General features: G+C 48.4%; 1 protein-coding gene across 4 annotated transcripts in view; it reads right to left on the reverse strand.

Annotated features, from left to right (window-relative positions):
- RFX4 (regulatory factor X4) overlaps window positions 1–15941 on the reverse strand; it is a 157452-nt gene that overhangs the window by 134347 nt on the left and 7164 nt on the right. For 2 of the 4 annotated variants that reach the window (XM_082740564.1, XM_082740563.1), the window contains exon 1: window positions 3060–3213. The exons of the other annotated variants lie outside the window; for them this stretch is intronic. In XM_082740564.1, coding sequence (XP_082596690.1) covers window positions 3060–3129 — 70 coding nt within the window. In that variant the 5' untranslated portion in view covers window positions 3130–3213. Of the gene's footprint in view, window positions 1–3059; window positions 3214–15941 lie in introns of those variants that run through there. 4 annotated transcript variants of the gene reach the window in all.

A 15941-nucleotide genomic window follows, 5' to 3' on the forward strand; every position in this document is an offset into this window, starting at 1 on the left:
ACCTACTACTGTTTTTTGTTAAATTCATTCATGTATTTCTTTGCCAGCCTTTGCTATACATAGCAGGCCCTTCTGTTTAGGTCCTAAATATCTTCAGGATGAAGTCCGTGTTATTCTATTTCTTTCGACTCTCACTAGCACCTGGTCTGAAGTTGCTCCGATAGCACCGTCCCGAGAAATGTCATGTTACTGACACACGTGGTATCAAAGAATGCACAGCATATAAGCAGATCTGCATGTCTACAGAATTTCCTAATCTTTTCTTTTTTTTTTTTTTTTTTTACCACAGAAGGCACAAAATGGTACATCAAAGATGATTTTTCAAATAAGGAAAGCAACATTCAAACAAGTATCTCTGTTGTGCCTTCTGGAAGAAGCAGCTTTAATAAAAGTCATGAGTGACACAGACATGAGGAAGACTGGCTTCCGGCCTGCAGTAGTCACTGGAAAGCAGGGCAGATGCTACGCCCCATACTCACAAGTGCAGGAAGGCTGTCCTTTCTGTCCACCTTGTACCCAGTAGCTTGCACTGTGCCTCACCCCATGGCTGTGACACAATAAATGTGTTGTTCAGTGCATTCTTTTTTTTTTTTTTTTTGAAAAATGTTAAGTTCCCACTGTGTGCCGGGTACTATGCAAGATATTTTCACAAATGTGGCTTACATTACAGGGATCTCAGAATAACAGTAGGAAGTGTGTTTTAAGATCTCTACTAATAGACATGAAAACTCAGGCTTGAAGCAAAAGTTCCAAGAGAAGGCAGGCTGTGGTCAGTGCTGCCCTATCTGTGCCCTTGACCTGGGCATGGGACAAAGAGAGTACAGCTCACACTTGGCTAACTCCCTGCTCCCCACTGCCTCATTCTTGATCTGTAAAAATAAATCATCTGATCTTTGAGTAAGGACCCCGTGTGCTCTAAGTGTCCACAGGATGTACGGACAGCTGTGAGTTGGGCTTCTGGGCTGCAACGCATCACTTCCCCTGACTCATCTGGGGTCACGGGTAGGAAGGAAGACACCAGCCATGCTTGTAGATTCTTACTTTCCAAGGAGTTTAACCCGCACTCCTCCGAGGCAGATCTTCAGGCCTTCCCACTTTAGACTGGGTTTTCTAGAAGGTTGGGCTCCTGTGCAGCAGTAAAGAGCAACCAGGAAGGAACTGCATCAGGAAAATGGCACGTCCAAGGCTCAGAGCAGCTTCGGGAACAGGTATTGATCTGGCGGGAGGGCCCAACAGAGATGGTGGCCCAAAGCCAGCTAATCCTTGACGTTCACAGGGCACACTGACACAAGAACATGATCTGAGCTTCCCGGTGCACCTCATGAGACTGAAATTCACCCTACTTTAAACATGAGGAAACTGGGGTCTAGACCATGGCAGTGGCTGGTCCAAGGTCCCACAGTCAGACGGGATTAAAGCCAGAATTCAATCCCAGACCTTCCATCTCCAAAGCCTATGTTGCTTCTGCCTGCCACATCATACCGGGCACAGACAGTGATCTTGGGCTAGCCATCCATCCACTCATGCATTTTGCAAGTCGTTACCAAGTGTAAAGTTGCAATGGAAGAGACGACACATACACTTCAACTGGGGGCCAATATATTACAGCAAGATATCTTTGGAGGACCCAGGGTCTCAGGACCTGAGAATACCTTATTTACTTATTCTTAATTTATTATTTATTTTCCCCACCTTACACAGGTAAGTCTAATAACCTTGTCCATCTTTGCCCTGCGTCATTCGCAGGCACCTGGCATGGTGCCAGACTCTGCATCTGAGCAGAGACTGAGCGCAGGGAGGGCATAAGTCTTCCAAAATTCCACAGGGAGGGGCCCAGGGAGGCCAAGGCCCTGAGGTTAGATCCTGGGCGGCTGGTGATCATGGGAAGGACGGCAAGAAGGCCCTGTGGCTCATGGAGTGACCAAGGGCGAGACAGTGCAAGATGACAGAGAAGACAGAGACAGGCCAGGGAGAACGCGGGGTTCGGGGTTAGAACAACTGGATTTCAAATCCCAGCCCTGCCACTTACTAGCTGTGTAACACCAGGATGATTCCCGAAGCTTCCAGGAGCCCTACCTTCCAGGTTCTCCGCAGATTAACTGAAATAATACAGGTGAAGCGCTTAGCAGGCGTGGCTTTGCAGGACAGAGAGTAAAGGCCACGTCCGGCATTTCCTGACCTTTCTTCCCCCACACCAGTCACCCTGTGCCACATGCCTCCCTTTATCTCCTCACGACACTCTGAAATAGAGACCTGAAGGATTCTGACTCGGGAGGAGGCACTGGAGACTCAGAGACGCAGGGTAAAGGCAGGCAGCTAGCTGGTGGCCACGCCAGGGTCCGGTCTGGCTCCCTTTGAGGCTGGTGTGCTCTCACTGGGACACACAGCCTCAAGAAGCTGGCAGGTAACCGGGAGCAGTCTGTTACTATAATACCATGCCCGGGAAGCACAGAGAAGCTTCCGTGTCGGCCTTCGTACAGGAGGTGGCATTTCACCTGGTCCTTAAAGGATTCAGCCCCGGCCAGACAGAAGAGGCCAGAAGGGCCATGTCACAGACACAAAAGCACAAAGTGGGTTCTGGGAAAGGCGACAAGCCCACTGACCCGGGATCAGAGGAGTGGGGGGGAGGGAGGGCGGCCCGGTGGGAGAGTCTGGGAGGAGCAGATTGCCAAGGCCTCACCCACCAGACCCAGAAGCCTGCAGGCAGCTGGGAGCCAGCCATCATTCTTGAGCAGTGGGGGAGTGACACGACGAGCTTTGTTTCTGAGGAACTGGATGAGAACAGGGAGTTCTTGACTTATGCAACACCTGAAGAAAATGCTGCCTGACTTACAAACTGTCACCGGGTTTTAATAGAAGGTGTTATTCATACTCTTTGTATCAACAGTCTTTCAGGGCCCTGTGCTGGGGCCTATTTTAGGAACTCACAGCTCTAGAAATGTTACATCAAAAAGTTGACACGTCACACTCCCAGCTGCCAAGGGAGCGCCAGACCCCAGGTCCAGGAGGTGTCAGGGTGTCCCTGTCCCCTCCTCCCCTCCCCGAGGTGCAGCCATTACCAGTGGAACCATGCCGGCAAGGCCTGTTCCTGTCTCCCCCGGCACCAGGGCGTGATCTCCTCTTCATCATTCTCACTCAGCCCCAGTTTCCCTCTGCCCTGGGGTCCCCACCGTAGTGACACTCAGGAAAGCCTGCCTCCAGGAGGCAGGCAGCTGTGGCCTCTGGAGGAGGGGGGGCAGCACAGGTCAGTGGGTCGCCATGACAACACCACAGGCCCTGCCCCAGGGGCCGCTGGGTTCCAGGAAGGGGTGCCTGCCCTGCCTCCAGGGGGCCACCCCACTCTGCCCCTGTCTGTATTCCTTCCCTTGCTCACCAAACATTGCTTGAGCACCAACTGTTTGCCTGGCACTGAGGTAGGTTCTCGTGCTGGACACCACAGACAAGGTCCCTGCGCTCAGGGAGCTCGGATTCTGTGGTGGTGATGCCCAGAAACAAGCATGCACGATGACTTCAGAACACAAGGAGGGTTAGGAAGAAAATGAAGCCCCAGAATGAGATAAAGAGAGATGGGGGAGCTGTTTGAGGTAGCAGGACACTGAGGGCCTCTTGGAGGAGGCGATGTTGGGGCAGGGGCACAGACCTGAGGAGGGATGGGCCTGAAAACCAGTGTGGCGCGGAGAGGACCGGTGAGAGCAGCAGGAAACGAAATCAGAGGTAGGAAAGGCCGAATGCATGTAGGCACTTGCTGGCCCTAGGAAGAACCCCACATTTACCCCACATGTGCTAAGAAGCTGTTGGAGGGCCCGAAGCAGGTGACGTGAGCTGCACAGGCTCAGAAAGTATAGCTTGCTAGGGGCCGTACACACATCTACCCCACGGCCTGTTGGTGAGGCATCTGTGGGGCACCGCGTGCCAGGCGCTCTGCGACACGGGAGGGGCAGCATGGCAAACCAGGCAGGCACCACTTCTGCCTTCAGGGAAGGTTAGAGTTTAGCATGAGAGTCAGCCGTTGGATAATAGAGATGGGGTTCCTGAGAGAGCCGCGGAAGAGAAAAGAAAAGGGAGTCTGACCTAATGTGTGAGTCAGGGAAGCTTCTCGGAGGAGGTGGCATTAAACCGACAGCTGAAGACTCCGAAGGCATCTTGTTGCCACCCCAGGTCAACAGCGAGGGAGGAGTGTTTCTGGCAGAAGGAGCGTCATGTGAAAAGGGTCTACAACCAAGCTACCCAGGTGCCCCAAATAAGTAAATCTCTAAAAAACAAAACCAGAAGCCATTCTGTGGGCAGCTCCACTGGGTGCTACTGAACACAACCTCAGAGGGCAGAGAAAGGGAAGCAGGAGACCACATGATTATTATCCAAACTTTGGAGATTGCTTTTGCCAGGACCACATATGCAAGCTAGTCCCAGGCAAACTGACACTTAATGGCCCCCCAGGTAGGTCGTCACTGCAAGAGCCTCATGAATTCAGAGTGGCTTAGGACAGAGGCAGCAAGATGAGAAAAGATAAGAACTCTGCCCTCTTTCCATCTAACGGGATCCACTACTCTAGCTGGTCCAAGACACAGGTGTCCCCATGTCCCCACAGCTCTTCCTCACCTGCTGGGGTCTCAAGCACAGTGTGAGGAAGTGAATCTGAGGTGACAGTAATGACACGTCCTGGAATGTGCTGCCCACCATCCTCACCACCAGCAGCATGGTAGCTTCCTGTTAGAGCATCGGCGCTGGGCTCCTAGTCATTTACGGGGATGATCTCATTCGGTCGCAACAGTGCAGATGGGGAAGGTACAGGTTACACAGACGCATGGCCAGGACAGAGAGGAGTGTGAATGGCTTGGTGCCATTATCCCCACACCCCGGGCTTCAGGATGTGTCCACTGTGTCCTCTTTGTCCCTGTAGCTGATGGGTACCCATCGCACACAGAGGCCAGGGTGCTCAGAAACACCAGTCCACTTAGTATCCCCTCAACACTCAGTGGCCTGGGCCTGGCTCTCTGTGAAGATGGGAGAGGACTCGCTTCCTCCTTCAATTCAACCCTTTACTGCGAGAGATTCCTAATCCACAACCCCACTCACTCTCCTAGCAGTACTTGCTAAAGAACACCCTCCCCAGTTTTCCTCTTTACTTTTCTTTTCTTTAAAAATCTGAGCAGTGGCAGGGGAGGGGGGCACCTGGGTGGCTCCGTCAGTCACAACAAGACTGGTCACCACCTCAGGGTCCAGAGACCAAGGCCCCACGTCAGGCTCCCCGCTCATGCAGAGTCTGCTTGGGATTCTTTTCTCCTTCGCCCTCTGCCCCTCCCCATGCTCGCTCACTCTCTCTTCTCTCAAAATCCATCCATCCATCCATCAATCAAATCTTTAAAAAAAATCTGAGCCATGTTTTCACGTCTTTCCCAATTCTAGTATTTTCCTTTAAAAAATAATGTACACCCCCCCCCCCGCCAACTCCCACTGTAGGTATGTCTCAGTATCCAGTTCAGCCAAATAATTCCTGCTTCAGAAGGCTGCCCTGAGACTCCTCGGATGTGGACAATGGATGGGAGTCTCTGAGGAAGGCGGCCGTGCTGACGGCACACCAGGCCTTCTTACTTCCGCCGCAGGCTGTGCCACTCTTCCTCAATCCCCTCAGCCTCAGTGCTCTCTCATCTGCCCAAACCACTCACTCTGTTTTCCTAGGGGCCTCTCCACACTCCCCGAGTTCACCTGCTGGCTGTGCTGTCCCCCCATCCATACCCTGGGGAGCCTCTCCTGCAGGTCTGGAAATGACCAAGCATCAAGGCTTGAGCCCCCTTATGGCCGACGGCAGCAAGGAAGCCCCTCCTGTCAGCCGGGGCGGGATCCGATACAGAGAAAAGGACAAGGAGGCCTGACTGCTGAGCCTCGCTGTCTCACTGCTTTGTGAACGTGACCACGTTCTTACCCCTTTCTGAGCCTCAGTTTCTCTCTCTGTTACAGTTACAGTAACTACCACTGTGCGAACCGCCATTTTGTACCACTGAGCGAAACTGCTCCATACCTCGTCTTGTAATTACTTCATATACAGGAATTATCAACTCCTTTCATAGATGGGGGGAGCAGGGCCCAGAGAGAAAGGCCTGGATGAAAAGAGCTGAGGCCTCTGCCTTCTTTTTGGCTAATGAAATTCCCTCTCCCGGCTGTTCCGTGTGCCCCGTGTCCTGTCAGGTCTTCCTCATCAGCCGGGGTCTCAACCACCGCAGAAGGCAGGGGAGCCCAAGGCGACACTAATGCCATCTCCTGGAATGTGACCTCCCCATGCAAGCACCGTATCTTCATGAACGTCGTGGCAATGACTTGTCCCAAATCACACAGCCGGTAAGTGGCCAAGCCAGGGTTTGGAACCCAAATCTAACCTAACCATTCACTTTTTTTTTTTTTTTTTTTGCTTCAATTATCATTTGGAAAATTACTTATTGAGCAACTACTCTCAGACACTATCCTGGGCTCTGAAGATACAACAGTAAATCAAAACCACAAAGTCACTCTTCACACGCAAGCAACAAAAATAGAACTTAAAAGCATCCACCGGTGAAAGAATAATTTTAAAGAATGACAGTTTGACTCAAAACACATCAGCGGTTACACCTAACCATTACCTTATACTACAAAACCCGTAATTATATATGCCTTAAGGTCTCACTGTGAGTACCCAGCTGTGTCTGACGTACTGCCAAGTACTCATCAGGGGCTCAATAAAGTTAAGCCCTTTCTCACTTTAGGAAAACTCAGTACAGAAAACTCGAAAGCGGTCACAGAGACGATGGAGGTGTCCTTATTGGTAACAGACAAGAATTAACAAGGAAACCCCAAAGTGCCCCAGTGCTGTTAGCTCGCAGATCACACAGACTCACCAACATCCCTGGAGACTAGAAAAAATGAAAGCTAAGGTGTTCAGTGCCATCTCCTGTCAAAGACACATTCCATGTAAAAGCAGATCTCTGCTCTGGAAATGTCCCTGGGAACAGCAGAGTTAACGTACAATCTTGCCTGAGTATGCTGGGCAAATTTCACTTCCCCTCCACCTAATGCTGGCAGACTTTTCTTTCGTTTCTATTTCTATGATTACAACATTACTAAAAACATATAAAAGTCTGGAGAAAGGTTCCTGGGGCCAAGGCTCCTCACTAGGCATGGCATCTGATGGTATCTGATTTCTGACATCACTGCCTTTTCTTTTTTTTTTTTTTTAATTCTTTTTTTTTTAAGATTTTATTTATTTGACAGACAGAGATCACAAGTAGGCAGAGAGGCAGGCAGAGGGGGCGGGGCGGAGGAAGCAGGCTCCCTGCTGAGCAGAGAGCCTGATGCAGGGCTTGATCCCAGGACCCTGAGATCATGACCTGCGCCAAAGGCAGAGGCTTAACCCATTGAGCCACCCAGGCGCCCCCATCACTGCCTTTTCCAGTCTGGGGGTTTGCTTTGCCTCGTCTGCATTTCTTCTCACTCCCTCTCTGAGGGGATGGGGCTTTGCCCCGGAACCTCAGGAGCCCGCCACTCCTGATGGCAAGACCCAAACAGACTTCAAACGAGTCTGAACCTTCCCAAAACATCCTTCTAACAGGCCAAATGCTTTTTTCACTCCTGTATTTTAAACTGTATTTTAAATTGTTGAAAGGAGAAACCTATTCATCCACAATCCTGCCCCTCTCACATGTGACTACTTGTCCTTTTCCTGGTGTTGCCGCAACTACAGCAGTCTTGGGCACACAGATGACCTACATCCCCAGGGACCAGTCGGACATGCTGCTTCCATTCGTTTTCCCTTAATGTTCCATCACGCAGATTTTTCCTGTTTCCCTACAGCCCTCGTATTGATCACTCATTGATGCCCAGTGTTCCCACAAGCTAATATTCCTATTTTTATAACGTCTTAATTAATTTGGTACATATTTTTTCTCTTTTGAATTATTTCCCGAGAGTCAACTAGGAGAAAGAAAAACAAATGCATGGGCTTAGGAACGAGCCAGGAATGAGTGGCCTGAAATCCAGCCTTCACACTTTGGGCAAAAAGTCTCTAAACCTCAGTGTCCCCTTGTGTAAAACGGGGGGAACAATAATCTGCCAACCTTATCTTAGTGGTGGGAGGTGTGGAAAGCTCTTATCATAGCGCCTGTTCTAGAACCATGGAACCACCATGATTCCCGAGGCCCTGTCTATGCCAGAGACATTTTGTGTGTTTTCACGACACGGTTAGGCGTTAAGCACACAGCCCGTGGACCTCAACTCCCAGGTTCAAGTCTAATTGCCTTGCCGTGTGACCTGGGGTGAGGGACTCAACCTCCTCAAGCTTCATTTTGTTGTTTTTAATCTGCAAAAGGGGGGGTAGTCCTAACAACACCTCATGGAGTTTCTATGAGACTCCGTGAACAACACACAGAGAATGTTCACATGATAAGCACCATGAAAGTCTTAGCTGTTATAATTTTTGCATTATGCCCACCCCCATGGCACACGACAGTGGTCCCTTCTGGGAGCATTTTTGCCATTTGATTCTTAGATCTTTGGTGCAGTGAAGACCTTTGGAGGACACTAATTCTACTGTCCGCCCTCCCCACCCCCGGAAAAGTCACTAAGTTCTGCAACCTTAGGCACATTATTAACCTCATGAGTTAACCTCATGAGCCTCAATTCCTTCCTATATATAAATAAGAAACGGGGTACCTGCGTGGCTCAGGTTAGGATCTCAGGATCCTGGGATCAAGGAAGGCCTGCATCGGGCTTCCTGTTCTGCAGGAAGCCTGCTTCTCCCCCTCCCACTCCCCCTGCTCGTGTTCCCTCTCTCTCTGTGTTTCTGTCAAATAAATAAATAAAATCTTTATAAATAAATAAATAAGAAACTACCCCCACGAAGTTACTAGGAGGATTAGGACAAATATAAGCTCCTTAAGGGCGGACTGCACCGTACTCACCCCACTGTTGCCTGCAGTCAGGACGGAGCTGGGCATAGAACTGCAGGTCAGTGAGGACAGGGAGGAGGAAAGGGAGGAAGCAGCACCAGCATCCGTGCCTGGCACCACGCAGGGGCCCCAAAGAGGGCCAGCTCAGCCGGAGTTCATCAAGTACTCATCTGCATGGAGCTACGAGCCAGCCTTGCTAGAAAGCAAGCAGAGAGATGCGGCGTTCTTCATAATATGAAAGATGGGGTTGACTTTATTTTTTTTTAAGATTTTATTTGAGAGAGAGAGAGCATGAGTGGGACGGGGGGTAGTTAATCTGCATCATGTTCTCTTAACCCTGGAAAGTACGGGATGGATGTTTTCACAATGAAGAAAACTGAAAGCTTCCGAAGGAGAGGGAGAAGCAGACTCCCAACTGAGCACAGAGCCTGACACGGGGCTTGATCCCAGGACCCCGACCGAGATCATGACTGGAGCCAAAGGCAGATGCTTAACTGACTGAGCCACCCAGGCGTCCCACATTGACTGATCTCTTAAGTAAACATTTACTGAGCACTGACTTGTGCAAGACACGGTGGGCAAAATGCTTGGTCCTGGGCCAAGCCCAGATAGGGATGACACGGGGGGAATCTTGGGAAACAAAGAAAGAAGCGTCAAGTAAACGTGTAAAAATGAGGCCGGAAAAATGTGTGCACTTCTGCACACGTGGGTAATTCCCCCATGAGGCACGGTTACGACAGCTCTTTGTGTAAGGGAAACCGCCATCTCCTTTCTTACGACCCAATGTTTTCGAGCGGGATAGCGATGGCCTGGTTTAAAGGAAGCAACATCGGTTTTGGTGCCATAGCTGACCTCAGGGTGGACAGTCTCGCTACATGAGCCACTGCGTGTGACTGAGCCCACTGAGGGGTGGTTTCACTGAGAATGAACTGGGGAAGGGCTTCTGGGTGGCTCAGCCGGTTAAGCATCTGCCTTTGGCTCAGGTCATGCTTTCAGGGTCCTGGGATCAAGGTCCACATCGAGTTTCACATCGGGCTCCCTGCTCAGCCAGGAGCCTGCTTCTCCCTCTCTGTCTGCTGCTCCCCCTTGTGTGTTCTCTCTCTTTCTCTCTCTCAGATAAATAAAATCTTGAAGGAGGAGGAGGAAGAGAAAGAAGGAAGAGAAGAAACTGGGAAAGATCCTGCCTATAGGTTTACAAGGTCATGTATTGAAAAGACGGAACACGGTGAAAGTGTTGTATAAAACTTTGTTTTCTTCTCCTATGCCGTCCTTGTGGGGAGGGGAGAGAAGACAGGTCTTGGAAGCTATTAGGGGAAAACGAGAATCACATGGAAACTCAAAGCACCTTTTGTTTATCGAGTTGTTATGACATGCCAAGGCCCTGTGCTGACCTTTTACACACTTTATTTCATTTAATCCTCATAATATCCTATGAGGTGGGGACTACACATGGTCCCACTTTACTGGCAAGCAAACTGAGGCTCAGAGAGCTTACCTCGCTTGATGAGTTCAGACATCCCAGCTCATGGAAAAACCAATTCTCATCAAGCCTTTGGGATTCCAGAGGCAGAGCTGTTAATGATTGGGTCGATGACTGCAAACTCCCCACACGGACGATTATACCCGTGATTGCACACTGTAACACGCTATGCAAATAGAAGGCACTGTTTTATTTGAACAGCAAACTTTCAATGTTGAACCTATTATAAGGAAAATCATGCCTGTCAGTAAGTAGCTATGAAGCCCTGATGGTGCGTATAGGATGTCAAATTTGCCAAAGTAACTGGCCAGCGGGGTTCCCTTCCGAATGGTGGGGCCAGGTTGAGTTTGGAAGCTGGGGAAATGATTTGAGACGAAGGTACACACTGCACCAAGGCACCCCGCAGGAAGGAACGTCCATGGGCGTCCTCAGTCAGCCTATTGCCAAAGTGACATTGAGGTCCCCATGGCAGCCAGACACCCGCTACCCCCGGGACACTGAGCTCCCAAGAACCGCAGTGTGAGCTGCCATCCCCCACCCTTCCCCACCATCAAGGATCAGGGATGACTTGACCTCCTGAACTTCTTTAGGTAGGAAGTAGGGGAGGTGAGCTAGCATGGACCTCCTCTCTTGGGTTTTCCTTCTAACTCTAGGTTTGGGGAGGCAAGGAGGCAGCCTGGTTTCAAAATCAGAATAATCTGTGTTCCAAACCGAATTTGACATCATATATTTGGCCTGGGCACGGTAACTTGGCTCTCTGAATCTCAGCTTCCTCGCTTGCAAAACGGGGACAATGATACCCAAGGCCCAGAACAAGAATGAAACGAGGTAGCACGCATGAGCAGTTAGCACAGAGCCTGGAAGACATGGTACAGTTTATTAATCTGCTACCCAGTTTCAAAGAAAGGGATCATTTTATTAAGAAAGTAAATAACCAGTTTGAAAATAACTCACTCAGTCAGCCTGACATCAATTACCCAAAGTGATTTCAATTAGTTTCCTTCTTCCTCCCATTCTTTGCTTCTCAAAAATGATCTATGTGTCAACAGATAGTCTCCAGGTACTATCTATAATCATACAACTTTCATGGGACTTCTTGTTTGTTTTCTAATCTCTCGAGATCATGAAAACCTTTGCACAAAACCCAGACCCACAGGAAGTCCCTTTTCTAGGTTGCTCTTCTCTTGGATCCCTCGGCAGCCCTCTGGGCCCCGCTTCAAGCTTTCTCGGCAGGGCTCCAGGTGAGGCTTGCACCTGTCGTGGGGTGTGAGTCTGGGTGGGTAGTGCTCCCTGCTCCCAGCTGTGCCCAGAGGGGTAGCCGAGGGTGCCCTACCACCTGGGCACCCTGAGGAAACCCCAGTGAAGCAGAGAAATAATTCATTCTTCTAATCACAGCAAAGTTTTCAAACTTGAAAACAGAGCCTTGATTAGGAGAAAAGCTGTGTTGTTGTTTTGGGTTTTTTTTCCTAAAGGCCTGGCATTTCTGAAAAGTTCCCCTATTCTACCCAAACCACAGCAACCTCAAAAACTCTGCCCACTGCATTGAAAGTAAAAGTTCGTGGGGACCATAACCTCTCTCACAATAACCGCTCAATCTTCTTTCCAATGCTTGAGAGTTTCGACGATTTAACTGAGGGCCTCTAGCCCTCTGGGATCTCTCTTCCATGTAGACTCCCAGGGCTTTCTAAGCCCGCATTATTTATTTTGTATGAGGTCAAATAATGCTCTTATAGAGAATCTACTTCTCTTTCATAAAAGGAGTCATCAAGTAGAAGAAATTAAACTCCTAGAAACAGAGATCATTTTCGTAGTCACAGAAGGATGACACAAAACTCTTTGGTTTTCTTTTGGATGGAACAAAAAATGGACACATACTAATTCCCAATTCCTCCCCCACTCTACACTTATTATCAGCAGTGGAATGGAACCCTGCCAAGAAAACATGACAAAATATTTAAAGTTATTGATATCACATCATAATTAAGTTTGGGAGTGTGCCCTGGTCTCAATTCTGGAACTTTATAAAATCCTAAAAACTTCACTAAGATCCCAGCCTACCCATGAGCCTTTGGAATCAGGACACAAATTAGAAATCCATTATGTCCCCCATGAACACCCCAAACCTAGCCTAATCATTCTGAAAAAGAGGACGTGGGACTCAAAAAAATTGCCCGTGCTCATCTTTTAAAAATCATACGTTCAGTAACTGTAACGTTCCAAGAAATACCTCTTTCTTTAAAAGTCTAATAATAGCAGGAAATGATTTCGCAGCCATCACAAGGTTCAAAACAAACGAGGGGCACCTGGGTGGCTCAGTTGTTAGGCGTCTGCTTTTGGCTCAGGTCATGATCCCGGGGTCCTGGGATCCAGCTCCACATTGGGCTCCCTGCTCAACAGAGAGCCTGCTTCTCCCTCTCCCACTCCCCTTACTTGTGCTCCCTCTCTCACTGTCTTTCTCTGTCAAATAAATAAATAAAATGTTTAAAAACAAAAACAAAAGCAAAAAAAACGCGCTGCCGTAATTTTCTTCACGAAACGCATCCACGCCTCAAAAATTAGATGCTGCTGGTGTAAATCAGCAATCGCTCGTCACTCTCCAGATTCTTCAAATGACCATTTAAAATCTAGTTCAAGAGGAGTTCACTTGTGTCGAGGGGATGCATTTTTGCCAACAAGACGGAGTCAGGGGATCAGCGCTTCTAAAGCGGTGGTTCTCCGCTTCAGAATAAATAAAAATAAAAATCTGCCACGTTCGTCCAACCCATTTAGGCTGCGTCTGAACAACACTGACGTTTAGCACAACGAAAGCACACAGGACACAAAGTGCGAACAGACCTTCCCTGAGCTGCAGCCCTTTCAAAGGCTTTTCTTGTTATCCCTCTAAATTAAACAAGACCCTAACGGAGATGAAAACCCACCACGCCCAGGTTCATCTGTCTACTGATAATAATTGATTGCTCAGGGGCAGATCACACTTTTATGCTTCACTGGGGATTAAGCACCCTCAAAAGTGGAAACTACATACATATTTGGAAGTTACTCTGCTCTAAGGATCCTATCTAACACAACAAACAAAAACCAGATAGTCTGCTGGTAAGACTGGTAAGTCTGCTGGCAATCCAGTCCTGTTCACCTATGTCTGGGTCATAGTCAACTGAACACCTAGTGGCTGAGTTTCATTCTTTTCTGCCTTTTATGATCTCTCGCTTTCCCTTTAAAACAAGTGGTTCACATTTCAGAAAATTTACAAATCACAACATAGATTTTAAAAACTCACGATAAAGGCAGAGACAGGCAAACATTTTGCCCCTTGCATGAAAAAAGTATGCAAGAAAGGCAAAAGGAGGAAACTCTTTCTGTGTATCTTGTTCAACTGAGTTTCAGAGACTGGCTCGTTTGAAACAGAATTTACCACTTCCTGAAGATCAAGTGTAAAATGGTTGTCTTTATCTATTTTTATAATTTTTGTGGGGTTTTTAAAAAGATTTTTATTTATTTATTTGACAGAGGTCACAAGTAGGCAGAGAGGCAAGCAGAGAGAGAGAGAGAGAGAGAGAGAGATTGGAGGAAGCAGGCTCCCCGCTGAGCAGAGAGCCCATTGTGGGGCTCAATCCCAGAACCCCAGGATCATGACCTGAGCCAAAGGCAGAGGCTTTAACCCACTGAGCCACCCAGGACCCCAAAATGTTTGTCTTTAAAACGGTGATGCCTACAAGCAGAACGGGGGTGGGGGGCAGGGACGGAGAAGGTAGGCCTTCCTATTCCAGGATGGGAAGGGTCTTGGGAGTTGTGGGGGGGGGGCTCCGGCAGGGGGGCAGAACGTAGGTCTACTCTGAGGGCCCCATGGAATTTCCTTCCAGGGTGCACATTCCAGCAAACATGTGTTCTCTCTGCTAAGACACATTTCCTACTTCCTTTAACAAGCTGGACAACACAAGGATGAAATCGTGGCCAACGGCAGCATTTAAGATGCCTTTTTCATGGAAAGGTAGGGAAGCGAGGATGAAATTAATCCCTCCTTCTAAACTTGAGAAGAGTGATTTATCTGGACATTAGAGTCAAGGTCGTATCTACACAGTAACAGAAAACATCTAGCTATGCTGAAACAGTCCACGTTTGTTTCAGGAGTCTTATCCCCTTTTCCAAACTAGACACACAGAAGTGGGTGTAGGAAGACCAGATAAATATTTTTAAGAATGCTATCTGCCACTTACTGAGCAATTTCTAGAAGCCAGGCTTAACTTAACACGTGTTAAGTTTCTCATTATATTCCCTTAACCCTGAGACGTACGGCGTAGATGGTTTCACAAAGAAGAAAACGGAAAGCTTCGGGAAGTTGGGTCATTTGCCGTGGGTCACACAGCTAGAAAGCAAATGAGCTGAGACTTAAACCTTGGTCTGTGTGATGGTAAAGCTTACGTTCTTGTCATTGTCAGACCACATTCGCCTCCAGTCACAGGTTAATGCATGTCTGTGAATGACTTCTCTCTGCAATACACTGTTGGATAAGTCACCTGAAGACTACGTTTATTCACACATGACCTAATGGCTGTTCCCTCTTTAGTTTAATCTTATGGAGGTACGTCGGCATGTGAGCAGGAAGGAAGCTGTGACATTCTCAGGGACAAAGCAAATGTTAAGTTCAAATGAATCCCAAAGACTAAAGTACATTTCACCTCTGTAGTAAAGATATGAATGCTTTATCTCCCTATTTTTGCCAACAATAGTTAAAAAAAATTTGCCTCCAGTCTAATGGACGACACTGCCACTTTCATATGGGGACAAAAATAACAAGTCCTTCGCTTTCACTAAAATGATACATGCCTTATTGGACATCCTTTCCAACACAACCCTCTCCCTCACTAGCAGGAGGGGGAGGAGGAGAGGGGAGGAAGGAAGAGGAGGAGAAGGGGGAGCATGAGACAGAAGGGAAGGAGGAGCGGGAGGAGGAGGAGGAGGAACAAGAAGAAAAGGTCATCAGTATAGCCTTGTGACTAAGAGTGAGGACCACACGCAGGTTAGGCCACCTACTCCCTTCATGGGTACCCTTTTTGCCCCAGAAATCACTGCATAGAATGGAGTAGATCATAGTAGTACCCATGACACATATTTTAAAATGCGGCCAAAAATGCATTTACTTTTTTCAACTAATAATGCATTTAAAGCACTTAGTTCATGCCTGGCACGTGAAAGGCACGTAACAAAGTTTAAACACCCAAGTGCAAAGCTAGAGCCGGCGCTTGCATGCTGCATCAGTGAAAGTCAGGCACACACAGCGGACATTGCTTCCGGTGCAATCACAGTCCGTCTCACCAGCCCAGCTTCTGATGCTCAGAAACTCACTGAACACTTGACAGCTCCTAGCTTTAAATTTTGTCTCTTGCTTGCTGGTTTCCCCATTTACACCGTGAATGACAACAGTTCCTTCTATATATATAGGGTTGTTGGGAGCGCTCGCCAGCCAATGCATTTAAATAAAAATGCTTAGTAGCACAGTAGAGATATGTACTGACGGTTACGTATGGCCATTTTCACATTTTATA

The sequence above is a fragment of the Mustela nivalis genome (genome assembly GCF_964662115.1).
Source record: "Mustela nivalis genome assembly, chromosome: 7".
NCBI lineage: Eukaryota > Metazoa > Chordata > Mammalia > Carnivora > Mustelidae > Mustela > Mustela nivalis.